The sequence below is a fragment of the Portunus trituberculatus genome, chromosome 34 (assembly GCF_017591435.1).
Source record: "Portunus trituberculatus isolate SZX2019 chromosome 34, ASM1759143v1, whole genome shotgun sequence".
Taxonomy (NCBI): domain Eukaryota; kingdom Metazoa; phylum Arthropoda; class Malacostraca; order Decapoda; family Portunidae; genus Portunus; species Portunus trituberculatus.
The window spans coordinates 3,237,501-3,252,500 of record NC_059288.1 but is presented as its reverse complement, the minus strand read 5'-3'; the positions used below and the strand labels follow the sequence as shown (position 1 = coordinate 3,252,500).

The window sequence follows — 15,000 nt, the reverse complement described above, 5'->3', positions numbered from 1 at the left end:
TTATTGCTATTATTATTATTATTACTACTATTATTATTATTATTATTATTATAATTATCGGTGTTGTTTTCCTATCATCATCATCATCATCATCATCAATCATCAACATTATTATTATTTTATCATTACCACTGTACTACTAAACTATGTACTACTACTACTACTACTGCAGAGTTTGAAAAGTAGCGGTGCCGTGTGTTGTGTGTTGTGGGCGTTGTGAGGTGTGGCAGAGGGGGACGCAGTAAGGGGCTGGGATCCACTCCACTCTTTTTTTCTCGTCATTTGTCTCTCCTTTATCGTTAACTGAGACTGGCGTATGGATCTTCATCACAGCCTTACCTATAACCAGTGAAGTTTTATTGATAGTTGTTTCTAAGCTACATAGACGGAGACGGAATAAAGTTTAACCGATAAAGAAATAATATTGACTTGTGGCTAATTCTTTTTTGATATTTTAGGGAACTGGCATTCAAGTGAATTTTTTTTTAACCCTTCAGTATTGGAACGCATTTCTACCTTGAGTTTTGGGTGTGATTAGACCATTTTAGTGACATTAGGAAGGGTCTATGGAGGTCAGAAGATTAATGGCCACAGTCTTCACTATTTTAATCTCTACATGAGTTTCTGAAATTGTATAAAATCACCAAATAGTAAGCAGAATAAAAATGGAAACACGTCCTGGTACTGAAGGGGTTAATCGTTTGTTGCCCTTGACTGGTTTTTCCTCTCACATAAAAAGGAAGAGTAAGCCATCACAACAACAATAATAGAAGAATTTTTGATAGTAATAAGAAATCAGAGCAGTAACGAGAATAACAAGTTCAAAGCACCAGAATTCGAAACAACACACCAGGAAAGAAAGTCACCAGTACGCCGCATCACCACGCAACACTGCAACACCTTCAATACTTCACTTACTTATTTAACTTATTTCATTCATCACCACATACTTATTAGCACCAAAACACACCTTCCCTCACCGCATACCTGTCCTCAGTCCCGCCAGGTATCCACTTAAATATCTCAGGTGTGTTAACTCATCTTACCTGGATTCTTAAAACACCTATATTTTCCTTATTAAGTTCGTATCCCCTTTCATTACACTCAATCACCTGCTCTCCACATGTAAGTCGGTCTGGCCAGGTGTATGTATTTGTATTGCGGTTACCTGCTTGATGTTTTTCGCAGGTGATACCGGAAACTCTTGTCTGTCTACTCCAAAATGGTTCCTGGATTTAAAATATATTGTAGCTCATTGATAACCTAATTGAATTGATGCCGGTAATTATAGTCTTCCTACTCTAAAATGGCTCCTGGATTTAAAACATTGTAGCTTGTTGATAACGTAACTGATTTGATGTGAATAATACGGGTTTTCTGTTGATCAGCGCGCTTATTACAAGGATAGCTCACGGTTTTCCTCAAGATCTGACAACCACGCCTTCCCTGGGGCACCATTTAAACTGAGAACCAGGAGTCACTTTAGAGTTGACAGACTATAGAGGCGAAGGTAAGGTGTGTACTGATTGGTGTGTTCTAATTGGTGTGTTCTGATTGGTGTGTTCTAATTGGTGTGTACTGATTGGTGTGTTCTGATTGGTGTGTTCTAATTGGTGTGTACTGATTGGTGTGTTCTGATTGATGTACCTGATGTAATTGAATTTGATTAGATTGTTTTTTTTGATTGGGTGAGCGGAAGGATGCATGGGCAGATAAATTGGTGCAGATAGGAAGATTGATAGGGAGATAAAAATTAAATACACACGTAGTTAGTTTTATGAAGGAAAGGGATTAATAGATAAGTTGTTAGTGGTTGATATAAACAGAGTAGTAGGTCAGTTGACTTAATAAAGCAAATAAAGTAGTGATGAATGAAGAGAGAGAGGCAAGGACAGGTTAAATTAAATAAAGTGGAAAGTTGAATAGAGAAAGGAAATATGTATGAAAAAATAAGAAGAAAAAAGAAGAAGCATAAAAGAAGAAGAAAAGAATAACAAGAATAAGAAACTTTATATTATGAAAAAGAATAATATAGAGAGAAGAAGAAAAAGAAGAAGAAGAAGGAACTCAATATTATGAAGAAGAAGAAGAAACTCAATATTATGAAAAAGAATAAGATAGAGAGAAGAAGAAGAAGAAGAAGAAACTCAATATTATGAAAAAGAATAAGAGGGAAGAAGAAGAAGAAGAAACTTGATATTATGAAAAAAGAATAAGGGAGAGAGAGAGAATGAAAAAAGAATAAGAGAGAGAGAGAGAGAGAGAGAGAGAGAGAGAGAGAGAGAGAGAGAGAGAGAGAGAGAATTCGGCACCATGTCTTTCGCTTCTAAATTAATCAAACTGCGAATATAAATTAGACTTAGAATTATTGCAAAATATTAATTCACCTTCGATGATTGAAAAAGTGTTATTGTTTCTCTGTCTATAAATAAATAACAGTCCTTAGATACATACGTTCATACATACATACATACATAGAAACATACAATTATTCATCTAGAGAGAGAGAGAGAGAGAGAGAGAGAGAGAGAGCGCCCACCAACTCACCACACAATGAATAAGTAAAACACACCCTCGTGAATGACCGGCGTAAGGTTGTGAATAATGAATGAGTCAAATATGAGGTCGTGAGTATGTGTATGAATAACGATCATTTGTCTCCTTAATATACACCTCGCCTTCAGAGTGTATAATGAATAAGTGATGTATAATACCTGGACTTTTTGTATTATTTGAGTACTTTTTATTCATTGTTTTTTTTTCCTATTAGTTTCGCGTGTCGTTTTATACATTTATGATTTTTTTTGTTTTATATTCTTATGTATAAACTGTAAAAAGAAGAATTCGTTTGGTATTTATTAACATTTGCATATTTGAATGGAGTGAATGGTTTTGTTTCTTCCTTAATTTATTCATCTGTTTCGTTTTGTTTATCTTTTCTTTGGTTTCCTCCGTCGTTTGACTTCGATTGGCGTGATGGACAAGAATCGTTTTGGGAAATTTGTCTTCCTTTCAGTCAGTCAGTCTGTCACGATTTTTTGTTTTGTTCTTTCATTTATTCTTTCTTGTTTCTCAAATGTTTTTATTCTCGTGTACTGAAGACATTGTGTGTGTGTGTGTGTGTGTGTGTGTGTGTGTGTGTGTGTGTGTGTGTGTGTGTGTGTGTGTGGCAGGTGAGGCACACATGAGTAAGATGGATGGTGGGGGGGAGGGAAGATTTATGAGTGTTGTGTTAAGACAGGTGTGACTGAGGTGAGGCACAGGTGATACAGGTGAGACAGGTACAGGTGGAGGCAGGAGAGAGTAACTAACCAATAAATATAAAGAAATACTAAACCTTCCCTTTTCAAAGAATAAATAATAAACTTGTCTATAACAAAACAGTAATAAATCAAGTCATGTCCAAAAATGTAGTGAATAAATAAATAAATAAAATGAAAAACAAGAATGGCTTCGTAAACAAAACAGTCTAACAAATCAATCTACCCGAGTCCATTCATAAACAAACACACACAAACACAAACACAAACATATGTAAAATTGTACACTTCCTCCTCCTCCTTGTACTCCTTCAGGCGCCCATAAAAGATGTAGCTGTGTAGTTTCTTTTCTCTTGACTGACACTCTTCCTTCAATCTTGGCAGTGTTTAGGGAGAGAATGACACAGTTAAAGATTCTACAACACTATTTTATTGGTGTGAGTGAGTGGGGATGGCGAGGGGAGAGAGCTTATACCTTAGAGAGAGAAAGAGAGAAAGAAAGAGAGCGAGAGAGGAGAGAAAGATGCTTCTCTCCCCCACTTAAACAATGATAGGGAAAGAAAGATGGGGAGGGAATTTTAACACCGGTTCTTCGAGATAGTTCCTCCGATGAGACACTCAAAAACGTCCTGCAGGAGGGATGAGGGGCGCCTGGAAGGTCCTGAGAGGCGCGCTTGTATGGGTCTGAATGAGGAGGTTGTTTGAGGTTGGTGATGGGGTGGGCGGGGTATGGGCGGGTTGTGGGCGGGGTTGATGGGCGCTGCGAGGCGTGGGTCGTGGTCTGACGGTCACCTGCCATCAAGGGCACGTGACCACAGGCCGTGCAGGTGTAGGGGAGGAGGTAGGGGGTGGAGGCAGGGTAAGGGAACGCCGTGGGTAAGGAGAAACACTGGTGTCGCGTTCCTGATAAGGTATCAGCACTCCCTCGGCCCTCCCACGCGTCCCAGGGATCGGATCCTCCTCAGGCGAACACATTAATGGTTCAGATGCGCTTCGAAGCATATTTCACTCGCAAATCAATGAATCCGCGTCGCGCCGCGCCGCGCCCCGGGTGTCCTGGCAGCCTCGGGTGGTGCGCGGCGCGGCTCGGCGCCCACCCTCCCTTCCGCCCATCACTCTGCTGTCCATGTCTGTCTGTCTGTTCCCCTGTCCCCGCGTGTCTGTCAGCGGTACCATCTCTTTCCTCTCTGCCCTCCCCTCCCCACACGCGGCCAGTTGGTCTCCTCTACCCACCACGCCCCCTCGGCGACACAACGGCCCACTACCGTGTCCTAAGGCGCCGCTGCAGCAGTCTCTACCGCACTGTCCGCTGCTGCAGCCCCGTCACTACGGCAGCACTAAGTAGCGCACTAATTATCTACTGCGACACCGTCGGCCGCCGCCTGCATCCCCCAGCGGCCCCACTCACACCTTTGGCAGCGAGTCCCGGGCGGGTGTTACTCCCGCCCGACTACTGTCAGATGACCCGCCCGTGCGGGGAGGGTGCGGCGCTCCCCGCCGGTGGCGTGCTCGGTACGGACGGCCTGAGCACGGCCGCAGCCGATGTGGGCAGCTTGTCCTCCGTGGGCGGCGCTTCCGCGGCGTCGTCAGTCAGAGGGTCGTCCTGCAGGATGGGGGCGGGGCACCGCACCTTGGGGTGGAAGAGGCTGAGTGACGGCAGGCCGGGCAGCGTGGAGGGCGGCAGGGCGTGGAAGAGTGCTGGCGGCAGGGGTGTGGGCCTGAGGGGGACGGACAGGGGCAGGGTGGGCGGGGGCAACCTGGGCAGAGGGTTGGGTGCGTGCAGACCCGGCATGCTGGCGAGGGCGGCGCTGTACAGCTGCTGCAGAGATGTGGCCAGGCTGGTGGGCACCGTCCCCAAGTGGCCTACTCCGGGGCCCAGGCCACCCAGACCCCCGAGGCCTCCGAGGGAGCCACCCAGGGATGCTGCCAGCGGTCCCCCCAACGAGGTGCTGAGCGAGGAGGTGAAGGCGGAGCCCAGCGAACATGGCAGTGAGGTGGGGTGGGCGGCCTCCAGGGGCGGCAGCAGGCCTGCGTGACCCAGCGGCCCGAATCCGAGGCTGCGGCCTGGGTAGGCCTCCGCCCCCCTCAGGCCCGCCAGGTGGGCGTTGAGGTGGGTCAGGGGGGTGCCCGGCGGGTACATGGGCGTAGGTGCCGTCAGCGTGGGCGGCTTCGCGTCAGAGGCAGCGAGGTTCTCGATGGTGAAGGGCTGCTTGCTGTGTGGCGGCGCGTCTGGGCACGCCGTTGCCTCCGTCAGGCGCGGTGCCTCCATGGGATCCACGGGGCGACCGTGCAGCTGCGCCAGGCCCGCCTCCAGTGCCACCTTCTCTGGCTTAGGGATCTTGAATCTCTTTCTGCGGCGCAGGAAGCTGCCGTTCTCGAACATGTTCATGGCGGAGGGGTGCAGCGTCCAGTAGGCGCCCTTGCCCGGCCTGTCGGGGCGGCGCGGGATCTTGATGAAGCAGTCGTTGAAGGAGAGGTTGTGACGCAGGGAGTTCTGCCAGCGCTGCGTGTTCTTGCGGTAGTAAGGGAAGTTGTCCATGATGAACTTGTAGATCTCGGCCAGCGTGCACATCTTCTCGGCGCTGTTCCAGATGGCCATGGCGGTCAGCGAGATGTACGAGTACGGCGGCTTCTGCTCGCCGTAACTCTCCCGGCTGGGCCGCGGCATGCTGGCGCCACTCGAGTTTCACGGGCGTCGCGTCACATCCGTCACTCACTTGAGGCTTCGCTGAGCGGCGGCCGCAGCGGCGCGGCGTCACATGGGACTCGCGAGGGGCGGTGGGGTGTGTGGTGCGTTCTGTGTCCCGTCCGCGGCGTGCGGCCAGAGGTGTGGCAGAGGCGCTGCGGCAACGCTCACCGCCGGGATATCGTGTTTCACTGACGCCGGACGCCGCTTCTCGGAAACCCGCGGTGCACTATGCCGAGTGCCCCGCCCCCGCCCGCCACGCGCGCCGCCGCCGTGTCATTGGTCCGCCTCACGGAATCGATAGCCACTGGGAGGACAGGCCGCGGGTGGGCGTGTCCCGCGACGCGTCCCTGGCCCTGATTGGACGGGGCGCGGGCGTGCTGCGAGCCGGGCCGCTGAGGAAGCCCACCGCCGCGGCTCAAAGCAAATGTTACCACAGCCTCTCCCAATGTTGTCATTAGCGGCGGCGGTAATATAACCATTACTGGCCCACCGCCTCGCCCTGGGTGGCCCGCCCGACTCGCCACGCCCATGCCATGCCCGCGCCCATGCCCACGCCCACTCCACCCTCTCTAGACACGCTGAGGCAAGCAGTGACCTTTTTCCTGCCCTGCCTGCTAAAGGCAAACAAGAGACCGCCCCTGCCATGGTGGCGCGGCCCCGCGGGGACACTGCCTGAGGATCAGGCGGCGCGGGGGCGAGGGGGCCGGGCGGGGACGCACGGCACTGTGCCAAGAGGGGACACTGCCGCCCCCAGCCTGCCACCAACCCTCTTTCCTCCTCGCCCTCTCCTGCCTGACTTAGAAATATGCCTCCACACTTTTTCACCAGAGCAGGACTGCCTCCCTTCCACCGCCCTCCATCCCTCCATCCCTCCATCCCTCCATCCCTCCATCCCTTCCTCCTTCTCTCCTTCCCTGCTTCTTCCAATCCATCCTTCAGCTGTATTGCGCTCTCTTTCTACTACTACTACTACTACTACTACTACTACTACTACTACTACTACTGTTGCTGCGGCATAAAAATATGACCACACACACACACACACACACACACACACACACACACACACACACACACACACACACACACACACACAGAGAGAGAGAGAGAGAGAGAGAGAGAGAGAGAGAGAGAGAGAGAACATAACGCAGACCACTAAACACTTTCCAGAACACAACATTTTTCCCCTCACAACGTAAAAACCAAGACCAGGCTCTCCTTCGCTGCTCTCCCTCTCCCCTCACCTGCTCTCCCTCTCATCTCTCCTCTCCCTCCCCACGAGTCAATAGCGCCACATTATCGCTAGTTACCTGTGTTTGGGGAGGGTTCACACCTGTAATAAGTGAGCAGGTAAGGCTGATGTATCTGGCCAGTATTTCTCACCTGTCCGCCGATTCACTAATTAAACATCACTTTAATTGGTGGTTAATATAAAATTGTCCAGGTAACGTCAGGTGATTCTTGCTAATTGCTTGATAAATGCTTTGGAAATTTCTGAAGAGGTTTTTTTTTCTCTCTCTCTGTTCTTTGCATATTTTTCTCTTCTTTTTTCATGTTTTATCCTGTTTGGTAGAAAAGTTTAAAGAGATTCGTGGTATTTCTTTTATGTATGTTATGTGTGATATTCTCTCTCTCTCTCTCTCTCTCTCTCTCTCTCTCTCTTCTCTCTCTCTCTCTCTCTCTCTCTCTCTCTCTCTCTCTCTCTCTCTCTCTCTCTCTCTCTCTCTCTTTCTCTCTCTCTTAATCTCTCTCTCTCTCTCTCTCTCTCTCTCTCTCTCTCTCTCTCTCTCTCTCTCTCTCTCTCTCTCTCTCTCTCTCTCTCTCTCTCTCTCTCTCTCTCTCTCTCTCTCTCTCTCTCTCTCTCTCTCTCTCTCTCTCTCTCTCTCTCTCTCTCTCTCTCTCTCTCTCTCTCTCTCTCTCTCCCTTTAGAAATGATTCCCTATTTCCATTTCCCTCCCTTCCCTCCCTCCCACCCTCCCATCCTCTCCCCTTTCCTCTACATTGTATTGATAAGGGAAAAGGGAAGCGATAGGGAGAAGGAAGGGGAGGAAGGGGAAAAGTACGTACCTAAGGGGAAAGGCGCTAGAAAATAATAATAAGACGAATGTTAGATGACCGTTCGATAAGTAGAGTTCACTTGTTATCTTATCTTTTTAGTTTGCATGATTACAGATGTTCTCGTTGTTTATCGGGCGCAATTAGCATAAGTCATAACAAGCGGGGCCGGCCAGTCTTCCTTTTTTTAATGGTGAAATATCAGGGCGCCATTTTTTTTTTTTTCTTATCATTATTATTGTTATTGTAGTGTCTATGTGTTGTGTGTGTGTGTGTGTGTGTGTGTGTGTGTGTGTGTGTGTGTGTGTGTGTGTGTGTGTGTGTGTGTGTGTGTGTGTGTCGCTCCTTTTTTTCGTCGTTCCATTATTATTGTTGTTATTGTAGTCTATGTGTGTGTGTGTGTGTGTGTGTGTGTGTGTGTGTGTGTGTGTGTGTGTGTGTGTGTGTGTGTGTGTGGCTCCTTTTTTCTCGTTCTTATGTCTGTTATTTCTTCTTTCTCCCTTTTATTGTTCTTTATTTTCTTTCTCCTTTTTACTCTTTCTATTTTGTTTTATTTCATCTTTGTTATTTTTTTTTTTTTTTTGATATATTTCTTTTAGATTTGCTGTAGGTTTCTTTGCTTTCCTATTTCTCATTTTCGCTTTGCTTCTAACCCGTTACATTGGTCTCTCTCTCTCTCTCTCTCTCTCTCTCTCTCTCTCTCTCTCTCTCTCTCTCTCTCTCTCTCTCTCTCTCTCTCTCTCTCTCTCTCTCTCTCTCTCTCTCTCTCTCTCTCTCTCTCTCTCTCTCTCTCTCTCTCTCTCTCTTTTCATCTATTTTCTCTTCCATAAAGTTTCCCCTGTTTATATTAATTTTCCCTTGTTTTCTTATGCTATTTCTTTATTTCTTTTTTCTATCTTGTATTTTAATTGATTTTCCTCTCTTCATCCGTCTTCTTCTTCTTTCTCTTCTTTTTGTTTTCTTTATCCTTCCGCCTCTTTATTTTTTAGTTTTGTTCTTCACTATTCATAATTTACGTTAGTTCTTCTCCATTCTTCTTTCTTTTATTATTATTTCGTTATTTGTAGCTTTTTTTTCCCCTTCTCTTTTCTTCGTTCTATTCTTTTCTTTTCCTTGTCTTTCCTCTTTTCATTCTTTCATCTCTGTTTTCCCTTTTCTTATCCTCATTTTCTCTTTTTTTTTTTATAGAATACGTACATTACATAACATTACCTTACCTTACCTAAATTAACTCTACCTTACTTTTTTTTTCTTTAATTTTGCTATGTTTACTCTTCCTACTCTTTTCCTTTTCTCTCTCCTCTTTTTCCTTCTCCTTTTCTCCTCCTTCTCGTTCTCTTCTTCTTATTATTATTATTATTATTATTATTATTATTATTGTTATTGTTATTATTATTATTATTATTATTATTATTATTATTACTACTTCTACTATTATTATTATTATTATTATTATTATCTTCTTCTTCTTCTTCTTCTTTCTTCTTCTTCTTCTTCTTCTTCTTCTTCTTCTTCTTCTTCTTCTTCTTCTTCTTCTTCTTCTTCTTCTCCTCCTCTTCCTCCTCCTCCTCCTTCTCCTCCTCCTCTTCTTCTTCTTCTTCTCCTCCTCCTCCTCCTCCTCCTCCTCCTCCTCCTCCTCCTCCTCCTCCTCCTCCTCCTCCTCCTCCTCCTCCTCCTCCTCCTCCTCCTCCTCCTCCTCCTATCCTCTACTCTTCCGGTACCTCTTATATACCATTGTTCTTCCTCCACCTCCACCCTCTGCTCCTCCTCCTCCTCCTCCTCCTCCTCCTCCTCCTCCTCCTCCTCCTCCTCCTCGTCCTCGTTATCCCCAGCGGAGACGCCTCTTTATATATGTTGTAATTTGAGGTTCTTTAGGGTCCTCAGCGTGCCAATTAGTTCACCTGGTCTATGATCCCGCGCAGGTAATTATTCAAATAGCGTTCAATTTCTCCAGGTAATTGATTTGCATATCCTATCGAGAGGGGCAAATTTTGGGTAATTAGCCCCGGCCAGGATCCAGGTAGGTGAAGGAGGGAACCAAGGTGTGTTTGATTAGCGCAGGTAAAGGCCCAGGTGAGGCGGGGAAGGGGTGAGGGAAGGTTGGAGGTGGAATTAGTGGGGTGAAGGTGAAGGTGGGTGTGTTGCAATTCACCCGAGGGACTTAGAGGGAGAGAGAGAGAGAGAGAGAGAGAGAGAGAGAGAGAGAGAGAGAGAGAGAGAGAGAGAGAGAGAGAGGGTAATTTATCAAGCTCTTTGTGTCTGTTTAATCACCCACCGGTCACTATGTCTAAGGTGAAGTGTTGCAGTGTTGCTTTTAGATAAGAGATAGAGTGATTTTATTGTAGTAGTTGTGTAGGTAGTTGTTGTAGTAGTAGTTGTAGTAGTAGTAGTCTTAGTAGTAGTAGTAGTAGTAGTAGTAGTAGTAGTAGTAGTAGTTGTTGTTGTTGTTGGTGTGTTATTATTATTATTATTATTATTTAGTAGTAGTAGTAGTAGTAGTAGTAGTAGTAGTGGTAGTGGTAGTAGTAGTAGTAGTAGTAGTAGTAGTAGTAGTAGTAGTAGTAATAGTAGTAGTAGTAATATCTAGTAGTAATAGTAGTTGTATTATTATTATTATTATTATTATTATTATTATTATTATTGTTATTATTATTATTATTATTATTATTATTATTATTATTATTATTATTATTATTATTATTATTATTATTATTATCATTATTATTTCTCTTTCCAGGTAACCCAAACAAGTTACTAGAAGCATTGAAGGTTTGGGTGAGTGTGGCTTCTTGTTTAGCTTGGTTGACTGTGCTGGTAAAAATAGTAGTAGTAGTAGTAGTAGTAGTAGTAGTGGTAATAGTAGTAATAGTAGTGTTGTTGTTGTTGTTGTTGTTGTTGTTGTTGTTTATAAGTAGAACACTGATAAAAAAGTGAATTGAAAAGTATACTAACATGTCTTTCAGTGTAGCTCTCTCTCTCTCTCTCTCTCTCTCTCTCTCTCTCTCTCTCTCTCTCTCTCTCTCTCTCTCTCTCTCTCTCTCTCTCTCTCTTCTTGTTCTTGTTGTTCTTGTTCTTGTTCTTCTTGTTCTCCTCCTCCTCCTCCTCCTCCTCCTCCTCCTCCTCCTCCTCCTCCTCCTCCTCCTCCTCCTCCTCCTCCTCCTCCTCCTCCTCCTCCTCCTCTTTATTTCCCTTTGCCAATACCCTTCATACATAAAAAGGAGCCACTTACTACACGAACCAGAGCAAGTAGAGAGTGGCAGAGTGGCAGAGTAACAACGCACGTGCAGGGAAACTTGATGGGAAAATTAGACAGAAAAAAAAAGGAAAGAAATAGTTCCCCCTTCCTCTCAATGTGTTTCCATTTTCTTTACGCAGAAAACGACACACGGTGGAGCAGCTTGTGTGTGAAAAAGTCTGTGGGTCTGGCGCATAAACATTGATTCCTCTCTCTCTCTCTCTCTCTCTCTCTCTCTCTCTCTCTCTCTCTCTCTCTCTCTCTCTCTCTCTCTCTCTCTCTCTCTCTCTCTCTCTCTCTCTCTCTCTCTCTCTCTCTCTCTCTCTGTGTGTGTGTGTATTTTTGTTTTCATTGTTATCTTTCCTCCATTTTTGTTATATCGTGCACACACACACACACACACACACACACACACACACACACACACACACACACACACACACACAGACAGATAGATAGATAAATAGAGATAGATAGATAGATAGAGAGAGAGAGAGAGAGAGAGAGAGAGAGAGAGAGAGAGAGAGAGAAAGGAATGGAGAAGGATTAGATAAAAGAAAAGGAGACAAATAGATAATAGAGAAGAGAAAAGAAGGTTTGATGAGAGGAGAAACAGCGAAACGGAGAGAAAATTGATAAAGGAGAGAAGTGTGTTTAACGAAGAAGAGAACCAGTGAAGGAAATAAAAGAAAAAATGAAGAAAATGAAAGAAAGAGAAGAAAAGATTGTGATAAATAAGAAAGAGGAAAGACGTAGACAATTCAAGAAAAACACAATGAAATAAGAATACTACAAAGAGAACACACACACACACACACACACACACACACACACACACACACACACACACACACACACACACACACACACACACACACACACACACACACACCTGGACTCCCATACCTGTTCATAATTAGTAAATTGGACACCACACGAAGGGTTGTGCATATGTTTGCATACATAATGACGCTCTGTGACGAATGCAATTAAAATGGTTACCCCTCCTGCTCCTCCTCCTCCTCCTCCTCCTCCTCCTCCTCCTCCTCTTTTCTTTGTTCTTTTCTTCTCGTGCTTCGTTTATGATTTTTTTTTTATTTGAATTTCTCGAGTGATATTTAGTCTCTCTCTCTCTCTCTCTCTCTCTCTCTCTCTCTCTCTCTCTCTCTCTCTCTCTCTCTCTCTCTCTCTCTCTCTCTCTCTCTCTCTCTCTCTCTCTCTCTCTCTCTCTCTCTCTCTCTCTCTCTCCACTTTTCATGTTCTTGTTCTTCTTGTTCTTGTTCTTTTTCTTCTTCTTCTTCTTCTTCGTCGTCGTCTTGTTCTTGTTCTTCTTGTTCTTGCTGCTGTTTTTGTTCTTCTTCTTCATCTTGTTGTTGTTGTTGTTGTTGTTGTTGTTATTCTTCTTCTTTTCTTCTTCTTCTTCTTCTTCTTCTTCTTCTTCTTCGTCTTCGTCTTCGTCTTCGTCTACGTCTACGTCTACTACTACTACTACTACTACTACTACTACTACTACTACTACTACTACTACTACTACTACTACTACTACTACTACTACCACCACCACCACCACCACCTTGCCCTCCTTCTCGCTTCCTGTGCACTGGGTATAAGTAAGAATTAGCAGTGTTGGTCACGTAACAATATACTTTAATATATTACTGTTACCGTGTTACGTGCGGTGTGTCACGAGGCCTTGGCGGAGAGAGAGAGAGAGAGAGAGAGAGAGAGAGAGAGAGAGAGAGAGAGAGAGGAGCAGCAGACACACACACACACACACACACACACACATTTATTCTGCCTAACAAAATATACCTAAATTAACTCCTCCCTTCCTCTCCCTCCCCTACGTTCATCCCTCCACCCACCCTCCCTTCTCCCTCCCCCCCTTTCGCCCCTCCCTCAGTTCACCCCGATCTCACTAATCATTCTCTCTCCCCGCCTTCATTTACTGTACTCCTCCCCATTTTCTCTCTATCTCCCTTTTCTCCTCTCTTCATTTTTCTCGTTTTTCCTTTTCTGTTTTTTTTTCAATATTTCTTCTTCTTTCCTTCTTCCTCCTTTTGTTTTTTTTTTCTTTTTCTTTTTCCGTTTTCTTTTCTTCTTTTTTATTCTTCATTCTCTTTTCTTTGTTTTTTTTTTTTCCATTTTTTGTTGTTTTTCCTCTTCTTTCTTTTCTGTCATTCGTTTTTTTTTTAAGTATTTTCTCTTCTTTTATCTTTTTCTTTGTCTTAGTCTTTTTTCTTTCTTTATTTACATTTTCTTTTCTTACTTTAATCTTTTCTCTTTTTTTTTCTCTTCCTCATTTCTCATTCTATTTTTCATGTTTTCTTTTCATTCTATTTGTTTCCTCTATATTTTCCTCCATTTTTTTTCCTTTACTCTTTTCTTGACTTCGTGTTCCTTTCTCCGTTTTCTCATTCTCTTTTCATTATTTTCATTTTACGTCTCTATTCTTTCTTTCCTTCATTACTTCTTTTACTCCTTCCTCTTCCTTCGTTTCCCTTCTTCATTCTTCATTTTATTTTCATTATCTTTTCATTTTTACACCTCCTATTCCTTCCCTCCTTCATTTCCTCTTTTGCTCTTTCCTCCTCCTCCTTTTTCCCTTCCTTCTTTCCTCATTCTATCTTCATTATTCATATTTACATCTACATTCTTTCTTTTATTTATTTCTCTATTCCTTCCTTCTCTTTCGTTTCCCTTTCCTCTCTTTCCTCATTCTGTTTTCATTTTTCATTTTTACATTTCCATTCTTTCTTTCAATTATTCCTTTTCTCCTTCCTCCTCTTCAGTTTCCCTTTCTTCTCTCTCTCCCCGTTCCATTTTCATTATTCATTTTTACGTTTTCATCCTTTCCTTAATTTATTCCTCTATCATTTATTCCTCCACTTCCTTCTTCTTTTTCCCTTCCTCTTTCTTCTGTATCTTATTTATTTCATTTTTATTCTTACATCTCCATCCTTTCCTTAATTTAACTCCATCCTCATCTTCTGAGCGATGTGTTCCCCCTCTACCTTCTCCCCTCCCCTCTACCCCTTCCTATCTACCTCCCCCATCCACCCCCAGCACAGGTGAGGTCAGTGATGGGGTTGTTGGTTGATGGGACACAAAGGTGAGGAAGATGAGGGGCGGAGGTGAGAAGGGGGAGGTCAACCGCTCTCCCACGAGGTCGAGTGTCAAGCGAGGTCACAAGGTCAATTAGAAGAGGTCAGGAAAAGTCCATCAAAGGAAAGCGAAAATGTGTTTGTTGGTTTGGAGAGACGAGAGAAAAGAAGAGAGAAGAGGAAGAAGAGAAGGAAGGAAGGAAGGAAGATGATGATGGAGTGTTCTGTTTGATTTGATTGGGGGGTTTTTTGAATGATTAGGGTGGTGGTGGTGGTGGTGGTGATGGTGATGATAAAGGAGTATTTGCTTTTTATAGACTCTTAGGTGTTTTTAGAATGATAATAATGATAATGATGGTATTGATGAAGATGAAAATGGTGGTGATAATGGTGATGACAATGGACAGTGTTTCCTTAGTTTAGAGTTTGATGTTTCTGTTTAGCTAATAATGGTGATGATGATGGTGATAGTGATAATAATGGTGATAATAATGGAAAATTTTGCTTGGTGTTTTTCTTAGTCTGATAACAATGATAATGGTGGTGATGACGGTGGTGGTAATGAAACTGAATGAGTGAGGTGTACAAGAGAAATTAAAAGGAAAGGTATGGAAGCTTGTAGGAAGGTTAGGAAAAAGGGAAGAACATGAAAAGCTT

The 15,000-nt window shown here is 44.1% G+C and overlaps 2 protein-coding genes across 2 annotated transcripts in view; one reads left to right on the top strand and one right to left on the bottom strand.

Annotated features, from left to right (window-relative positions):
• Positions 1–15,000, top strand: part of LOC123512598 (sperm-associated antigen 1-like) — a 199,171-nt gene that overhangs the window by 118,711 nt on the left and 65,460 nt on the right. The gene's annotated exons all lie outside the window — the stretch shown is intronic.
• Positions 4,417–6,129, bottom strand: LOC123512597 (forkhead box protein B1-like). The gene has a single exon (XM_045269024.1). The coding sequence runs from the start codon at positions 5,926–5,928 to the stop codon at positions 4,717–4,719; it is 1,212 nt and encodes a 403-aa protein (XP_045124959.1). The 5' UTR covers positions 5,929–6,129; the 3' UTR covers positions 4,417–4,716.

What these genes read in the sequence shown, in the direction of transcription:
- LOC123512597 (XM_045269024.1), bottom strand. Translation starts at nt 5,928, where the DNA reads ATGCCGCGGCCCAGCCGGGAGAGTTACGGCGAGCAGAAGCCGCCGTAC.